This window comes from Tachyglossus aculeatus, chromosome 9, assembly GCF_015852505.1.
Source record: "Tachyglossus aculeatus isolate mTacAcu1 chromosome 9, mTacAcu1.pri, whole genome shotgun sequence".
In the NCBI taxonomy this organism is placed as follows: Eukaryota; Metazoa; Chordata; class Mammalia; order Monotremata; family Tachyglossidae; genus Tachyglossus; species Tachyglossus aculeatus.
The window spans coordinates 28,223,955-28,242,085 of NC_052074.1; the positions used below are offsets into that span (position 1 = coordinate 28,223,955).

The 18,131-nt window shown below is 41.3% G+C and overlaps 1 protein-coding gene across 2 annotated transcripts in view; it reads right to left on the reverse strand.

Moving 5' to 3' along the window:
• RCAN2 (regulator of calcineurin 2) overlaps positions 1-18,131 on the reverse strand; it is a 161,402-nt gene that overhangs the window by 134,249 nt on the left and 9,022 nt on the right. For both annotated transcript variants that reach the window (XM_038751418.1, XM_038751419.1), the window contains one exon: positions 2,031-2,260. In XM_038751418.1, coding sequence (XP_038607346.1) covers positions 2,031-2,258 — 228 coding nt within the window. In that variant the 5' untranslated portion in view covers positions 2,259-2,260. The remainder of the gene's footprint in view (positions 1-2,030; positions 2,261-18,131) is intronic.

The following is an 18,131-nucleotide window of genomic DNA, read 5'->3' on the forward strand; positions in this document are numbered from 1 at the left end:
AAATACAATTAAATGAATGAATGAAATAAAATTACAGATACGAACATAAGTGTAGTGGGGCTGGGAGGGGGAAAGAGCAAAGGGAGCAAGTCACGGTGACACAGAAGGGAGTGGGAGATGAGGAAAAGTAGGGCTTAGTCTGGGAAGGCCTCTTAGACGAGATGTGCCTTCAATAAGACTTTGAAGTCGGGGAGAGTAATTGTCTATTGGACTTGAGGAAGGAGGGCATTCCATGCCAGAGGCAGGACGTGGGCTAGGGGGTTGATAGCAAGACAGATGAGATGGAGGCACAGTGAGATTAGCACAAGAGAAGCCAAGTGTGCCGGCGGGTTGTAGAAAGAGAGAAGTAAGGTGAGGTATGAGGGGGCAAAGTGGTGGAGTACTTTAACGCCAATAGTGAGGAGTTTGGGAGATTTCAAGGTAAGCTAGAAAGTGGGTATTTGGTAGGTAGGTTTAGGGAGAAAATTAAGAGCCCATCTGACAATCACACTATTTTACACTTATCTTTCCCTAACACCAGCAAGCGTGGCACTGTCCCCGAAAAACAGTGGTCAGGTTCTGAAATGCAAAATGCAAAATGCTTAAATCATTTAGATTCTCACACCTGTATGTGTGAGTTTTCTGACCATTTTCACAAGCAGCTAACAACTATTTTGACATGATGGATAACTCCTAAATTCAACCACAAAATAACGTCAATGAATAACCAATAAATCTGACTCATCTCTTTTGCAAGCCAGGATAATCATTCATAGCCTTATGCCCGAGGGACACAGAAAATGTTCCAAGGGTACCCAGAATTGAAATTGAGACCATATAGGGAAAACAACACAGCACTACACATTATCAGCAAACAAAACCAAGAGGTGGGACTTAGCTCTGATGTATCACAACCAATTTTTACAATTGCCTATTTCTTAAAAATTATTGGCAGCACATGTTTGTACTGTGAGCCCTATGTGTGACAGAACCTGTGTTCAATCTGCTTACATTGTACATGAGAAGTACTGTGGCCTAGTGGATAGAGCACAGGCCTGGGAGTCAGAAGGACCTGGGTTCTAATCCTGACTCTACCACTTGTCCGTTGTGTGACCTTGGGCAAGTAGCTTCAATTTCCTCATCTTTAAAATGGGGATTAAGACTGTGAGCCCCGCATGGGACAGGGACTGTGTCCAACCTGACTAGCTTGTGTCTACCCCAGCACTTGGTAAAGTGTCTGGTACATAGTAAGCACTTAACAAATACCACAAATCAGTATTACTATTAACTCAGTGTTTAGTCAGTGCTTGGCACATAGTAAGCACTTAGGAAACACCATAATTATTATTATTTACCAAGCTTGGAGATTTGGGCTGCTATTTTTTCATGTTATATTTCTTAAAATGAAATGAGGCATTTTAAAAGTTGAAGATGAAGGTAGCCTTCTTTTATTCCAAGGGAAGAATCCAAATTTTTCTTTTTTTTGGTACTTGCTAAGTGTTTATTATGTCAAGCCCTGTTCTTAGATCTAGGGAACACACACTTTTATTGGGTTGACCCACATGGGACTCACAGTCTACACTGGAAGGAGGAGGATTTAAACCCCATTTTACAGGTGAGGTAAATGAAGCACAGAGAGTTAACTGACTTGTCCAAAGTCACAAAGCAAGCAATTGGCAGAACTGGGATTAGAAATGGGTCCTCTGATCCCAATGCCCATGCTCTTGCAACTAGATTTAATCTAAAACATATAAATATTTTCAAAAATCACTTTTTATTTTTGTTTCTAAATCCATTTACTATAACTATCCCCCTTAGTGTCTTTGGTTTGTGGGCTTTCCAAAGCAGTCTTATAATGAGCATCATGTTCATCTGTCACATTTTGCAAATAATAAAACAATTCTATCATGCCAGGCACTGGACAATCAAAAGCTATACTACAGAAATACAGATTAAAATTAGAACACGAAGTCTCTGGAAAACGCGGTCTTAGAATAGAGGATCTCTTGAAACAACTTCCCCGTGTTCTGAAAATGAAAAACAGATTCTACCTTACTGTCTTCTCCTTCAAATACTGACTGGTGAACGTTGCATGCAAACAGGGAGTTTGGAAGATCATTGAAGTCGGTGATTGCATGGAAAGCTTCCTCTGTGAAACATCTGGTGACATCCCTGTGGCTGTCCATCATGCAGTACAGTAAGAAGAGTCCTCCATCATCTGGAATGCAGCCATACTGACCAGGGTTTCTCATTCCAACGAAATAAGATTCTCCCCTCATCCCTATTGGAGAAAAGCAAAAAAAAAAAAAAAAATATGCATAAGAACAACAGTCGGTTTTCCTTAAACCTATCCAAGAAAGAAAAAAATAACTACAGAGGCTCACTGTGCTCTGCATCAATGTCATCAACCCTTAAAGAAGGCCAGCCAGTCAATCAATAAGCACAGCGTGGCCCAATGGAGAGAGCACGGGCCTGGGAATCACAAGGACCTGGGTTCTAATCCTGACCCTGCTGACTGCTTGCTGTGTGAGCTTGGGCAAATTGCTTAATTTCCCAGTGCCTCAGTTACTTCAACTGTAAAATGGGGATTAAGACTGTGAGCCCCATGTGGGACAGGGACTATGTCCAACCTGATTAGCTTGTCAGCACTTAGAACAGCACCTGGCACATACTAAGTGCTTAAATAATAATAATATTTGTTAAGTTATACAAAGTATGGCAAATGCCATATTGTCAGGATTAATTCTATTAATAACCTCACCCATCTGACTATTTTTTCATTACAGAGAACAGCCTAAGTTAATATGTAAACGATTCAACTGATCGATGACTTTAACAAAGCATTTGAACATATTTTATTTCTGCTAAATTCCATTTTTATAAATCTGCAATCACATTTGTATGCATTACTCATTTTAACACAAGATACTGAGAAATAATAAACAATTAGGCATTGGGTGTACTATGGTTTCATGATGCATCCTGATTAATGAATCACAGGAAAAGACTTTGACAATGAAGAGTTATGATGTGCTCTCTGTGGGCAGGGAACGTGTCTGCCAACTCTGTCATATTGTACTCTCCTAAGCACTTAGCACAGTGCTCTGCACAAAGTAAGCACTGAATGAATATGATTGATTCATGATCGTCTGCCAAGCAACAGACAAAAAAAATAAACTATTGATTTTGAGCTTTATCTTTTGCAAAAACATTTTAAAATCCTAATTAAAATTGAATCCATATTTCTATATTTTTTCAAGGTAGCTGTGTATTCTAGTTTTCCTCTTTCTCTTGGAGAAATATTCATTGCTGAACAAATTAAATAAGACTGTGTAATTCCCTGCTCATGACTCATTTTAATTTACTCAGATAGCATGAGCTTCAGCTCTAAACTGAAACAATGTGACTAACTTTCCAAGACATTTTCTAAGCCCATTACTTTCAATAAAGTTTTAAAAGGTGAATATAATATTGGCAAACTACCTGTTTTTACTTAGAGAAATGTTTAAGAAGCCAAGGCAGTGACCTGGGAACGAGCGTCCTGATTTCTATTTTGTTTCATTCTGACTCACTATGTAACCTGGGGTAAAGTGAAATCAACTCTGTGACTCAGTTTCTCCATTTTAAGAGGGTTATGGCCTCTATATGTCCAAAGTAGCAAATGTTAACATAAAATAGACTTTATATGTCATAAGTTAATAACAAAACCCCTGAGAGCTAGGCACCTCAAAACGAACTGCCAGCAGTTCACAATGGATAGAAAAAAAATTAAGAGAAAATTAAATAGAGGACATAATTCTCACTTACAAGCATTCAGCAGATAAAGGCCAGCAGTAGTAAAAGGTCTAAGGCCCACTGTTTTAGAATAATTACCTATTCTATTCAATTTATTGATTCATAGAGTATTTTCCTCCAAACATGCAACCAAAACACGTTTTCAAAGTCTCAACTGCTTTAAGAAAGCTTCTAGGGCACATAAATTTCAAAAGCTTGACAGACTTTTCTCAAATAGTTCAGCTAAATAAAATGCAATTGTCTGTACTGCATATGAATTTTAAACTCTGTCAACCTATTTAAAAGGATGATTAATGGAAGGGAAAAATACAGGAAGTGAATCACAAAAATGTCCCTTTCTTCGTGTAACAGTATTTTCAATATCATCTGCACCTAAAGTCAGTCTTCCAGAATTGAAACTAGAAAAAGTTGCAGGGATTACTGCGACACAACTGAGCTGAGTACATATGGATCAGCCTGGCCTAGATCCATTGATAGAGCATGGACCTGGGACCATGCTCAAGTCCTCAAGTCCTCAAGTCCTGTTCAGGACTTGAGTCCTAATCCCGGCCGTGTCAGTTGTCTGCTGTGTGACCTTGGGCAAGTCACTTAATTTCTCTGTGCCTCAGTTACCTCATCTGCAAAATGGGAATTAAGACTATGAGCCCCATAGGGCACATGGACCGTGTACAACCTTGTACTACCCTAGTGTAGTGCCTGGTACATAATAAGCGCTTAAGTACCATTTTTTTAAAAAAGCAAGGAGACTGGATGACAGCAGGATATCCAAAACACTGCTGCCTGGTGAACTAAAATTGAGAAATCAAAGGCAAGGGAGATCATTTATTGATCCTGTATAACAAGGAAAGCCTCAGACATTGTTAGACCACAACTAAAACTACAAAGAAACTAGCAAAGCACATTGCAGAGAAGTGGTTCTGTTTGAGCAGAAGCTTACTATGTGTCAAGCACTGGGGTAAATACAAGCTAATCACGTTGGACACAGTCCCTGTCGCGCATGGGGCTCACAGTCTTAAACCCCATTTTACAGATGAGGTAACTGAGGTAGAGAGAAGTGAAGTGACTTGCCCAAGGTCACATAGCACACAAGTGGCAGAGCAGGAACTAGAATCCAGGTCCTTCTGACTCCCAGGCTCGTGCTTTATCCACTAGGCCACTTAGCTTCTTTATAGTTAACTGTCAGAGGCATCTTCTTCAAGCTTTTTCTTGGGAAAACATCAAAAAGCTCTTTAAACAGCAATAAGACTTTGTAAAATAAACTTCACCAAATTTTCTGTCATCATTGGCCACTCCTTGAGCTGTCCTTGATAAACACGTCTAACGCAATCAGTGTGTTAATGAATGATAACCAGAATCAACAAGTTAATAAAAAAAACAGAGAGTGAAATTTTTTTGTAATCTTTTGAATAAATTCAGGGAGTGAGAGATTTCCACAAGAAATAGAATGCATCTCTCAGGTTAGAAAAATTAGGGAAAAATCATAAGAATTCCAAATGATATTTTTAAACATAAATTTTGTTTGCTTTGGATCATAGCAAGACTAAGAAAGATTGCAGCCCAGTAAAATGAAAAGATACTTATTATATTATTATTATTATTATTATTATATGACAATTTAGTAATTCAGGGATTTCTTATCTTGGTGGGGATCATGAATTACGCTCATTGTGGGCAGGGACTGTATTTCTTGTTATATTGCATTCTCCCAAGTGCTTAGTACAGTGCAACTGAATGAATGATTAAGCTTTACAATTCCTCTATTAATATGTCAGATGCCAAAAATACATTTTAATGCTGTCATTACAGAATGACCCACTGATGGGTTACAGAGCACTTTACTCATTCATTCATTCATATTTATTGAGTGCTTATGGTGCGTAAGTGCTGTACTAAGCGCTTGGGATAGTATAATACAACAATAAGCAGACACATTTCCTGTCTACAATGAGCTAACAGTCTAGAGGGGAGGAGGCAGACAAGAACACAAATAAATAAAATTACAGATATGTTCCTAAGTGCTGTGGGGCTGGGAGAGGGGAAGAGGAAAGGGAACAAGTCAGGGCAACGCAGAAAGGAGTGGGAGATGAGGAAAGGTGGGACTTAGAGGAAGGTGGGACTACAGGAAGGCCTCTGGGAAGAGATGTGCCTTCAATAAGGCTTTGGAATGGGGGAGAGTGATTGTCTGTCAGATTTGAGGAGGGAGGGCATTCCAGGCCAGAAGCAGGACATGGCCAAGGGGTTGCTGGCAAGACTGAGGCACAGTGAGAAGACTAAATGTAAGATGTGACTAGGGTTGCCACTCATCCAGTTTTATACCGGACTGTCAAATTTTCAAACTATTCCCTTCTCCGGTATGCAAATAAAATTGACTGTTCTGTATTACAGTCAATCTTTGGAAAGAAGCCACTAGGCAACACTGCTTCTCCCTGGGGTAGATACAAGCTAATCAGGTCAAACCCAATCCCTACCCCACTTAGGGTTAACAGTCTAAAGTAGGAGAACAGGTATTTAATCTACAGTGGAGACATGAAGAGACTGAGGCACAGAGTTATTAAGTCTAGAGTTATTAAGTCTGGAGTCTGGAATTGGAGTTATTAATTCCAAGTGGTCTTCCCTGTCTAAGCCCTCATTTTCTCTTCTCCCACTCCTTCCTGCACCACCTTCGCTCTTGAATTTGCTCCCTTTACTCATCCTTCCCAAAGCCCCTCTGAATTTATGTGCATATCCATTATTTATATTAATGTCAGTCTCCCCTTCTAGACTGTAAGCTCACTGTGGGCAGGGAATGTGCCTACCAACTCTATTGTACTGTACTCTCCCAAGTGCTTAGTATACACCAAGCTCTCAATAAATATAATTGATTGAAAAATAATTGATTGATTGATTGAAGTGATTCACAGCAGGCAAGTGGAAAATAAGAACCTAGGTCTTCTGACTCCTGGGCCCATGCTCTTTCCACTAGACCACACTGCTTTTCTGGTACAATGAAGCTGTCTTCCTACAGCTCTTAGAAGCAAACTCCACTTCATAAGAATTAAGCCCTTTATGAACACAGGCCAGAAAAGTGAGGGTTGGTGATCTATTTGGTGGTTTTCGGGTTTAAATCTGAGTTTGCGGTTTTAAATTTCCATTTGAATCTCCATTTTGCATTCTCTTCAATTGTATTGACAATTAAAGTATTGTTAACAAACATGCTTAATAAGAATTGTACAACCCTTTGAAGGCAGAATTCTCTTTTGAAGTCTAACCCGATTTCACATCTCCTTGATTTCTTTTGGATGACTCGATCGCATGAGGGCATCGGGGTGGCTGACTACTAGGAATGATTTTTACAGACAGTATAAATCAGCCGTATTTATTGAGCACTTACTATGTGGACAGCATTTGGGGGAGTTCAATAGAACAGATTTGATAGACATGTTCTCTGCTCACAAATGAGCTCAAAAAGCTGGCTTTTTGCCATAATGTTACATAATAGAAGATGATTTAAAATTTAAAGACTGAAATATTCAATATTTTCACACATCCAACAGTAATTTCACTCTGCATGCTTAACCTACTTAGCCACATTAGCGTCTCCAAAGTTCTGTTGATTTGGTCACACACTGCTGCAACAGTATTAACCGCTGTGGGACTAACTTTTCTAAAAACATTTCTGAGAGTCATTACCCATTTCAGCATAGAACTGCTCATTTGATTTCCGATATCAACCTTGATGAGTTTCACGGGTGAGAATATGACTGGACTTTTTCCAGAGAAATTGAAATTGGTAGCACTTTGCTGTAGGACACTAAACTAGTCAATCATATTTATTGAGCATGCACTGAGTGTATAGCACTGTACTAAGTGCTTGGGAGAGTACCATACCACAATAAACAGATACATTCCCTGCCCACCATGAGCATTACTGACCATCCTAGGTTGGGAATTATTTAAAGCAGACATGAGATTGAAAAGCCCCACCAGGAAGTACTTAAGAGTCCCGTGAAGGCCCCAGCATCCATGAAGAACTAAAATCTCAAACAAGATAATGATCATAATCAAGATTTAATTAAAATCAAAATGGGAAAAATGACAATACTAAAGTCAGTATTTGCAAGGCAGTATTCAAAATCACTGATACTTAAAACCTTCAGGGCCAAATGGAGGATTTGATTAACAAGAATCAGTTGTTACGTGGTAATCTGAGAGTTAAGCCTGCAGAGAAAGATGCTGTAGATTATAGCTTCCTGTTGGCAAGGATCATGACTACCAACTCTATTACATTGTACTTTCCCGAGTACTTGGTACAGCGCTCTGCACACAGTAAGAACTCAATAATAATCAACTTAAATAATGTTTAGTCCAAAATAACTCAAAAATTACGATAGTAACTAGATTTACTCTCCGTAGCTTCCTTTTATACCATGGGAAATAAATTTATCACTTGAAAATCCCTTCTGGTTGAGTCTCAAGGAAACAGGCAAGATCGCTCCAGAGGCACTACATTACCGCCCTCCTCCCCTGACTCATTTGGAATTTAGGACTTTGATGCAGGAGCTGAGATGGAGGGGGGCTTGGTGACTAAAAAGTATTTAGGCATATGATACACATAACAATAATAATTGTGGTATTTTTTTAAGTGCTTACTATGTGCCAGGCACTGTACTGAGCAGCGGGGTAGATACCAACAATTCAGGTTGGACACAGTCCCTGTCCCCTGAGAGACTCACAGTCTCAATCTCCACTTTACTGATGAGGTAACCGAGGCCCAGAGAAATGAAATGACTTACCCAAGGCCACACAGTGGACAAGTGGAGAGCTGGGATTAGAACCCATGACCTTCTGACTCCTAAGCCTGTGCTCTATCCACTATACCACGCTGCTTCAGGGACAGACCACCTGAAAAAAATCAGGTAAATGGACACCCTTCTACAGAATCAGATTCACCCCTATTGCAGGTCTATGGAAATAAAAGAGCAATTATTACACAGACTCTTAAATTAGGAAGAACTATAGACCACTTCCAATACTGATTTCAGCAGTGGCAATCTGTTCCCAGCCCTGATCTTATATTGGACACAAAAGAAATGAAGGACAAAACTGAGATATTACTAGCCTGACATCTCATATCAGGTCTTGAATAATGCAGTCTCCAGCTCTCTGCTGGTGACAACAGTTTTTTTCAAAGGTTCAGGACTGACAGAGATAGAATGCTAATGGGATTTCCTATTGTGCAATGACCTTCCAGTCCCCTTTGGCTCCCATCCCTAAAAGGGCAAGAATATTTGCTTCTCTGTCTCTTTGCCCTCCCACAGTTGTGCCAGAAAAACAGAGCCTGTAGTGAGCAGTAGCACTGTTTGGAGGTAGGCCTCAAAGCCGGTTGATGTGAATCAATCGTATTTGCCGCATGCTTACTGTGCCTGTAGAGCACTGTGCTACGCGTTTGGAAGACTACACTGTAACAGAGTTGGTGATGAGTTCCCTGCCCACAGCTAGCTTTACAGTCTAGAAGAGACAAGCAGCATGGCCTAGAGGAAAGAGCACAGGACTGGGAATCAGATGACTTGGGTTCTAATCCCAGCCACACCACTCATCAGCTGGGTGACCTTGGGCAAGTCACTTCATTTCTCTGTGCCTCAGTTACCTCCTCTGTAAAATGAGGAGGAAGACTGTGAACGCCCTGTGGGACATGGACTGTGTCCAACCTGATTTTCTTGTATCTACCTTAGCACTTAGTAGAGTGCCTAGAACATATAAGGGCTTAACACACACCATAAAAAATGGTTATCAATATGCAAGTAGGGTTGATAGGGATGTTGCTACTTATGCTTCTGTCTCAGTCTTGCTCTACCTGATCATGCAGTACTTTTTGTTTTACAAGTTGACAGGATTTTTATAGAGTAAAACAGCAATGAGTGACATGGTATGCAGCATTCTGCTAATGATAGATGCAACAATAATGTAGGAAACATTATTAAAAAGTGTCAGTCATGGTGATATCTTTGAACCTTCTAGCTCTTAGCTCATTCATTCCTTCTGAATCAATGTGTTACCATCAATTTTCCTAGAACCCAAGGTCATTCAAGAACACTACCTCTGCATTTCAGAACTCCAAGTACTGTAACTTGAGGTGTTGCTACCTAATTAGGTTTCTTGTCAGTTCATTTTCCCCATTTTCCTTCTCCACCTCTTTTTATTCCCCCACCTTCCTCACAGTTCCTCCCAAATTGCCTTTCTCCTTCTTCCTCCTCTCATCTGAAATCTCCTCCTGTTAATTTTAAATATGATTTTACTGTTTTCATTTGTCCCAATAAAACTAACTTTTTAGCTCGTTATTCACCATCATTTTTAGCACTTACTAGCGGTCATGAAAAGAGGTGGATTAATAATGGCAACAGATCTAGTGGGAGGAGGATGAGGAGACTCATTATAGACGGTAGAAAAGGAGGCATAACCTGAATTGCCCATTTGAAATGTTTCTGACTTTCCAAAGACCCAGTTCCGAGCAAATGTCCTTTGGTTCAGCCAAAATAAAGCTTCCATTTCGTTCCCCTGCAGTAATAATATAAGATTGCTGGAATCAAATATCAGGCAACACAGGCAATAACCGGAAAAGCTTTGGGTGCATTTATTAGTAATGTGGGCTTCAGAGGTCTTTTATTCCCCAACTATTTATTAAGGCTTCTAAAACTATTTTTCCTTTAGCATTTGAGAAAAGCAACTAAGTGGCCTGTCAGCAGTCACACAGCAGGTCATTGGTAAAGCTGGCTCCACTGTCTGCTGTGTGACCTAGGGCAAGTCACTTAACTTTTCTGGGCCTCAGTTACCTCACCTGTAAAATGGTATTTGATAAGTGCTTACTATGTGTCAAGCACCATCCTACGTGCTGGAGTAGATACAAGCTAATCAGGTTGGACACAGCCCCTGTCCCAAATGGGGCTCACAGCTTAATCCCCATTTTACAGATGAAAAGACTTGCCCAAGGTCACACAGCAGACAAGTGGTGAAGCTGGGATTAGAACTCAGATCCTTCTGGCTCCCAGGCCCTTGCTGTATCCACTAAACCAAGCTGCTTCTCTGTTCTTTTAAATAGGGATTAGGACTGGCAGCCCCAGCTAGGACATGGACTGTGTTCAACCTGATTAGCTTGTGTCTATCCCAGAGCTCAGTACAGTGTCCAACACATAATAAGTGCTTAAATACCATTAAAGAAAAGTGTTGTGGGTCTGAGTGGGGGGTGAACATCAAGTGTCAAAAGCATACAGATACAAGAGCATGGGGCTCAGAAGTCACATAACTAGTACTATTGCAGTATAACATCAGGAGCCATGGGGAATATAATCACAGAAGCACCTAAGTCCATGATTCTTCACTAATTAATTGTCACTATTGTTTCCACGGTAATTACTTGAGCACTCAAAATCCCTATCCTCCACTCTCACGCAGGATTTAACCTCAGCTATTAAGAAAAATCATCGTGCCTAATAGAACAGAAACATTTTAATGAATTCAGGTTTGAGAAAGAAGCCTTTAATGTAGGCCCAGCATGAAGTTCCCATAGCTGTTAGATGACATTCTGCTTCTCCTGGGAATGCAAAGAGAGACACATTTGCTTTTGTCTGCCTCTAATCATCCAAGGTCACATCCAAGAAGCTTTGGTTCTGTTTTGTCTCCAAGCTTCAGAAAAAGCCTCCTTTTTTTCCATGACTTTATTTTGTGACTGATAAGCGTGTCAGGAAGGATGAAGAGAACAGCTGTTGGAGCAGATCTCTTCTCTCTCTTTTATGTAGTCCTGAATCCTAGATTTCAGTTTAATTTTGAATGGGCATTATCCAACAAATATACCCAACTACACTTAACATAACCAAATATACCTGTCATTTAAGGTTCCAGACTGGTTATTGTTAATGAAACTGTTCTTACTGCCACAGTTTATTACATTCAGTATTTCTTTAGCATGTAGTAACTGCAAATTCCATGCAATTATTGCTTGGTTTATTATTTACGACAAAGATATTTTATATTTTTTTGTTCCCAAAACAAAGCAGGTATTTATAAATAATGGGGGAAAATAATCCTGATAACAGGCATGAAAAGACCCAATTGGCAACTGGAAAAGAAATAAGTCCTTGGTTTGTTTTTAAAATGGTATTTGTTCACTGCTTACTATGTGCCAGGCACTGTATTAAGCACTGGAGTAGATACAAGCTAATCTTGGACACAGTCCCTGTTCCACATGGGGCTCACTGTCTTAATCCCCATTTTACAGAGTACGTGACTGAGACCCAGAGACATGAAGTGACTTTCCCAAAGTCAAGCAGCAGAGAAGTGGCAGAGCCAGTACTAGATTTCTGAATCCCAGGTCTGGGCTCTTTCCACTGAACCACACTACTTCTAGTGGTAAGCAGTTAATGCATCCTATAATTCTAATTATTATGTAGACCCAACACCAAACCATCAACTTTTACAGATCCATGTTAAAAAATACCCCATCAACAGTAACCCTGAGCAACAGACAGCTCTAGTCTCATAACAGATAAAGAGGAGATTTAAAGAGATAGCAAGAATGTTTCAGTGACCTCTTTGACCCACATCACACTTTTGAGGCTGACTCTTTATGACAGAATAATTTTTCTGCCAACATAAGGCATGACTTTTGTATCTACACTTAATGAAAGACATCACTGCAGTTGGAACCCTGAAGAATGGCAACGCCCCTGTATGAGAATGTATAATCTGCTCAGATTTACAAGCACACAGGGAATATGTGGCTAAATCTGGAAAATCTCATCTGTAAAATGGGGATTGAGACAGTGAGCCCAACATGAGCCAGGGATTGTGTCCACCCCAGAGCTGAGAAAATTGCCTGACACATAGTAAGTGCTTAATAAATACCACAATAAGACCTGGGTTTTAGTCCCAGCTCTGCCACCTGTCCACTGTGTGACCTTGGCCAAATCACTTAACTTCTCTAGGACTTAGTTACCTCCTCTGTAAAATGGGGACTAAAACTGGGAGCCCCATGTGGGACAGGAACTGTACCAAACCTGATTAGCTTTTACTAATCCCAGCGCTTAGTTCAGTGCCTGGCACATAGTAAGCGCTTAAATACCATAAAAAAAGGAACACTGAGGAAGTGCAACAAAATTTTCCATAAGCACCATCTTCAAGAGACTAGGGAGACAGAGGACTGCAAAAATAGGGCTGCTCTCTGTTGTTGACTTGATCCCAGCCAGAATATTTCCCGGACTGGTTACTGAGGAATACTGTTAATCAGGTACTCCTACAATTGCAGTGCGGCTTTAGACCACTGAAGGGCACAGGAGACTTAATTTTTGCTGCCCGGGTATAGTTAATCACATTTATTGAGCGCTTACTGTGAGGAGAGCTATTCAGGAAGAGTAGCATATTGTTCCCAACTTGTACTTCCCAAGTGCTTAGTACAGTGCTCTGCACACAGTAAGTGCTCAATAAATACGATTGATGATGATGATGATATAACAGAGTTGGTAGACAGGTTCCCTGCCCACAGTGATCTTACAGTCTGGAGGGGGAGACAGACATTAATGTAAATAAGTATATTAATGATATCAATCGTATTTAGTGAGCACTTTCTGTGTGCAGAGCCCTGCACTAAACGCTTGGGAGAGTCCAATAGAACTGAGTTGGTAGACACATTCTCTGCCAACAGTAAGCTTACAGTCTAAAGGATATGTACTTACATGCTGTGGGGCCATGGTGGGAGGGGAAATAGTGAATAAAGGGTCCAAATCCAAGTGCAAAGGCGATGCAGAAGGGAGTCATAAGTGTCCATAGAAGCAGTTGACACCATCACTAGGTGTGGACTTTGGCAACTAGGAAAAAAGTTTGGCTGCCCTGAGGAGCTGAATGAAATCCTGAAACTGCTCCACGCAGAAATGAAGTACTGTGGCCTAGTGGATAGAGCATGGGCCTGTGACTCAGAAGGACCTGGGCTCTAATCCCAGTTCCACCACTTGTCAGCTGTGTGACCTAGGGCAAGTCACTTAACTTCTCTGTGCCTCAGTTATCTTATCTTTAAAATGGAGGTTAAAACCGTGAGCCCCACGTGGGACAGGGACTGTGTCCAACCTGATTAGCTTGTATCTACAGCAGCCCTTAGAACGGTGCTTGGTACATAGTAAGCACTGAACAAAGACCATCATGATTAAACAAAGGGAGGCCTGCAAGGTGGGCTTCAAACCATTCTCAAATGAAGCAACCCCCCCCCCGAGCACATGTCTAAGGGGCATGCAGTGGGGAGGGGGGTACAAATGCAGCGCTCTGAGGAAGGTGGTCCAAGGGAAACGTCAAAGGGGGGAAACCTGTGGCTCCCACAGCTGGTGAGGGACACAATGCAATGACATCACAAAGAGCGCACATATGCTATGTACCAAAAATGCTGCCGGAATGGGATAAGGAGAAAATTTCTTCCTGCCTCAGGGAAGCCAGTTACCAAAACTCAACCCTGGGGCTTTGCCAGATCTTCTCCCCATCATTATCTAAGAAAAGCAACAATGCAAAATGCAGGTGGGGCTGACTTGCAGAACCTAGAAGCAGGGTGATGATTTTGGAGGGGAAGCCTTGAGGAGAGCTCCCAAAATTCATTCATTCAATCCTATTTAGTGAGTGCTTACTGTGTGCAGAGCACTGTACTAAGTGCTTGGGAGAGAGCACTATAACAATAGACACATTCCGTGCCCACAACAAGCTTACAGTCTAGACCGACATGAGAATCACTCAGTCGATGGTACTTATCAAGCACTTACTATGTGCAGAGCACTGTACTAGGTGCTTGGGAGAGTACAACATATAATTGGAAGACACATTCTCTGCCCATAACAAGCTTATATTCTGGAGGGGGAGAAACTGCCCAAAGCATTGTGGGCAACAAATACAACAGTGCAGGAAAAGGGTCACCCATTGATTTTGCAAACATACCTGCACACCATGATAAAAATCTTTCTGCCAGTAGTGACATCTTCAAGCCTCAAGAACAGCTATATATAACTCTATTAGTAGAAATAATGTCATCACGATAGTGGCAAATTATCATAAGAATGAACCTTTCCCAATTTGATGAGAAAGAAGAAGAGAACAAGAGGCATTCAATTTGCCTCAGTAAAGACTAAAGGACAGGATGATAACAACCCACAAATACCTGATAAATTTAGACAGTTGTGAAGGGGAGGAATTATTTAGTTTGTTACCCGGGTTATGTTCCTCACCTCCTCTCTCCCTTTCTTCACAGGATTTTTTAAGTGCTTCTCTGAACTTTCTCCATGCCCATAGACACACGTGCCAACTCCCACCCTCACAGACATGTACACTTTTACCACAGAGAGTTTTGAGTCCTTCCAGCACCAGGTGGAAAGGAGCAAAGTCGGGAGGTTCCAGGGAGTGAGGAAAAAAGATGGAAAAAGGAGTCTGGATTTTACCTGGAGCAAGAACGGAGGTCAAGAGAACCGGAGAAGGCTCCTCCCCCCGCCCCCATCTCACTGCTTGTCTGCTATGTGATCTTGGGCAAGTCATTTCACTTCTTTTTGCCTCAGTTACCTCATCTGCAAAAGGGGTTTAAGACCAGGAGCCCCATGTGGGACAGGGACTGGATCCGACCTGAGTAATTTATATCTACCCCAGTACTTAGAACAGTGTCTGGCAAATAGTAAGATACCATAAAGGAACAAACCCATGTTAGATCAGTGTGGAAAAATGGTGAAGAAATTGGAGAAGCCAGAGGATAAAGGCGTGAGATTCTAGACTGTAAACTCACTCATATCTACCAACTCTTTTCTTCGGTTCTCTCCCAACTACTTAGTACAGTGCTCTGCACATAGTAAGTGCTCAGTAAGTACCATTGGTCGATTGGGAGCCTGGGAACAGTCAGAGTAGTGGAGGAAAAGCAGCCCATAATTAAGACTGTGAGGTCATCATGGGCAGGGATCATCTCTTATTATTGCTGTATTGTAGTTTCCCAAGTGCTTAATACAGTGCCCTCCACACACTACATGCTCAATAAATATGATTGAATAAATGAATGAATAATCAAAAGTATTAATAAGTGCTTACCGTGTGCAGAGCACTGCACAAACACCTGGGAGAGTACTTTACAACAAAGTGTAAGGAGGGAATCCAGGTAAGGAGGAAATAAGAGCAAAGACAAGAACTTTTGCAGGGTGTAGAGGAGATTGACCGAGAACTGGGAAAGGGATTAAGAATAAATAGCTTTGGTAGTGAAGATGATCATATTATGGGCCATCTCTCATTTTCAATCAATCAGTAGCATTTATTGAGCACTTGCTCCGCATACAGCACTGGACTAAGTGCTCAGGAGAGTACAGTAGAGGTAGTAAGACCTTCCTCCCCTCCAGCCCTGCACTCCATCCCTACCCTCAAGGATTTTATAATCTAATGGAGTTTGCTATGAAGTTTACAGTCTAAACGGTTCTTAAAAAAAGCCTTCTTCCACTTTATATTTTCTCACCAAAGTGTTTCCTCACCTGTGGATGCCAAGCCTGCAGAAGGGTGAATAAATGCTTGAAAAGACGCAAAATGTCTTCAGGATTCTTCACCAACAAAGGGGAAATTGACAAAGAGTGCTTTTTACTTCAGCTAAGGAACAGCTGAAATCAGTTTGAGTGAAGGATCAGCTGAAACCAGTGTGGGTGAAGGCCTGCTGACAGGTTCCATTTTTTCTTTATGGTATTTATTATGCTCTTATGTGCCAGGCTGAGATAGATAGAAGTTAATTAGGTTGGACACAATCCCTGTCACGCCTGGGGCTCACAGTCTAAATAGGAGGGAGAACAGGAGAACTGAGGCACAGAGAAGTTAAATGACTTACCCAAGATTACCCAGCAAGCATTTGGCAGAGACTGAATTAGAACCCAAGTCCTCTGACTCCCAGGCCTGTGCTCTTTCCACTAGGCCACACTGCTTCTTGCTTCTGACTTCCTCTGTCACATGACCTGACTTGGTGATGACTCAGGCTGGGATTTAAAGCACCCTCAAAGTCCATCCTTTCAGGGCTGATGCCAGTTTCAGGATAGATCATATTTATTAAACGCTATCAGTACACTCTCAAACGCTTAGGACAGAGCATTTCACATGGCAAGAATTCAATAAATACCATTATTATTACTACTACTTACTAGTGCCATTATCATTATTATTATTATTACTGCTACTACAAGCACTATAACCCATTGCAGCCCACAGTCTCTCAACCCTGAAGCCTCTTTAGATTGTAAGTTCATTGTGGGCAGGGAACATGTGTATCAACTCTGTTATACTGTACTCTCCCAAACGTTTAGTACAGTGCACATTCACACTGTAAGCGCTCTGACTGATTTATCAGGAGTGACGTTGGATTTTGATCTGCCGGGGCTGGACACTAGGAAGTCTCTTAAAACATCCCACTCCTGTCAGACCAATACCCATCCTCAATCCTTGTGTATTTTTCTCCCGTACAGATATTTCTTTTTAGTAGATATTATTCAAATAGTTACCCAAACATTCAACTAATTTTTAAAAATGATATTCGTTAAGTGCTTACTATGTGCCAGGCACTGTACAAAGCACTGGGGTAGACACAAGCTAATCAGGTTGGGTTCAGTCCATGTCCCACATGAGGTTCACATTCTTAAACACCATTTTACAGATGAGGTAACAGACACCTAGATGTTATGTGACTTGTCCAAGGTCACTCAGCAGAAAAGTGATGAAGCCAGAATTAGCACTCAGGTCCTCTGACTCTCAGGCCTGGACTCTTTCCACTAGACCACGCTGTTGATGAATTTGTCTTAAACTTATCCTTCCCTCAGCTTTCATTTATCTGGAAATATTTTTTGGCTGTCTCCCCCAATCAAATGAAAGCTGCAGTGGTACTATCCTAAGCGTTTAGTACAGTAGCTAAGCAGCGTGGCTTAGTGGAAAGAGCCCGGGCATTGGAGTCAGAGGTCATGGGTTCAAATCCCAGCTCTGCTAATTGTCAGCTGTGTGACTTTGGAAAAGTCACTTAACTTCTCTGGGCCTCAGTTAACTCATCTGTAAAATGGGGATTAAGACTGTGAGCTCCATGTGGGACAACCTGATCACCTTGTAACCTCCCCAGTGCTTAGAACAGTGCTTTGCACATAGTAAGTGCTTAATAAATGCCATTATTATTATTACCTAGCACCTAGGTGCTCAATGCCATGGATGATTGATTGGATCAAGGAATCCTCAGGCCACATCCCCTTCAACAGTAGACACTACCTCTCTTAGGAACAAGGCTCCAGACCGTCTCATTTTCCCTGTGACCAGAATACAATCACATCAAGTCCCTTAGACCATACCTCCAAGATGATCTCACCTTC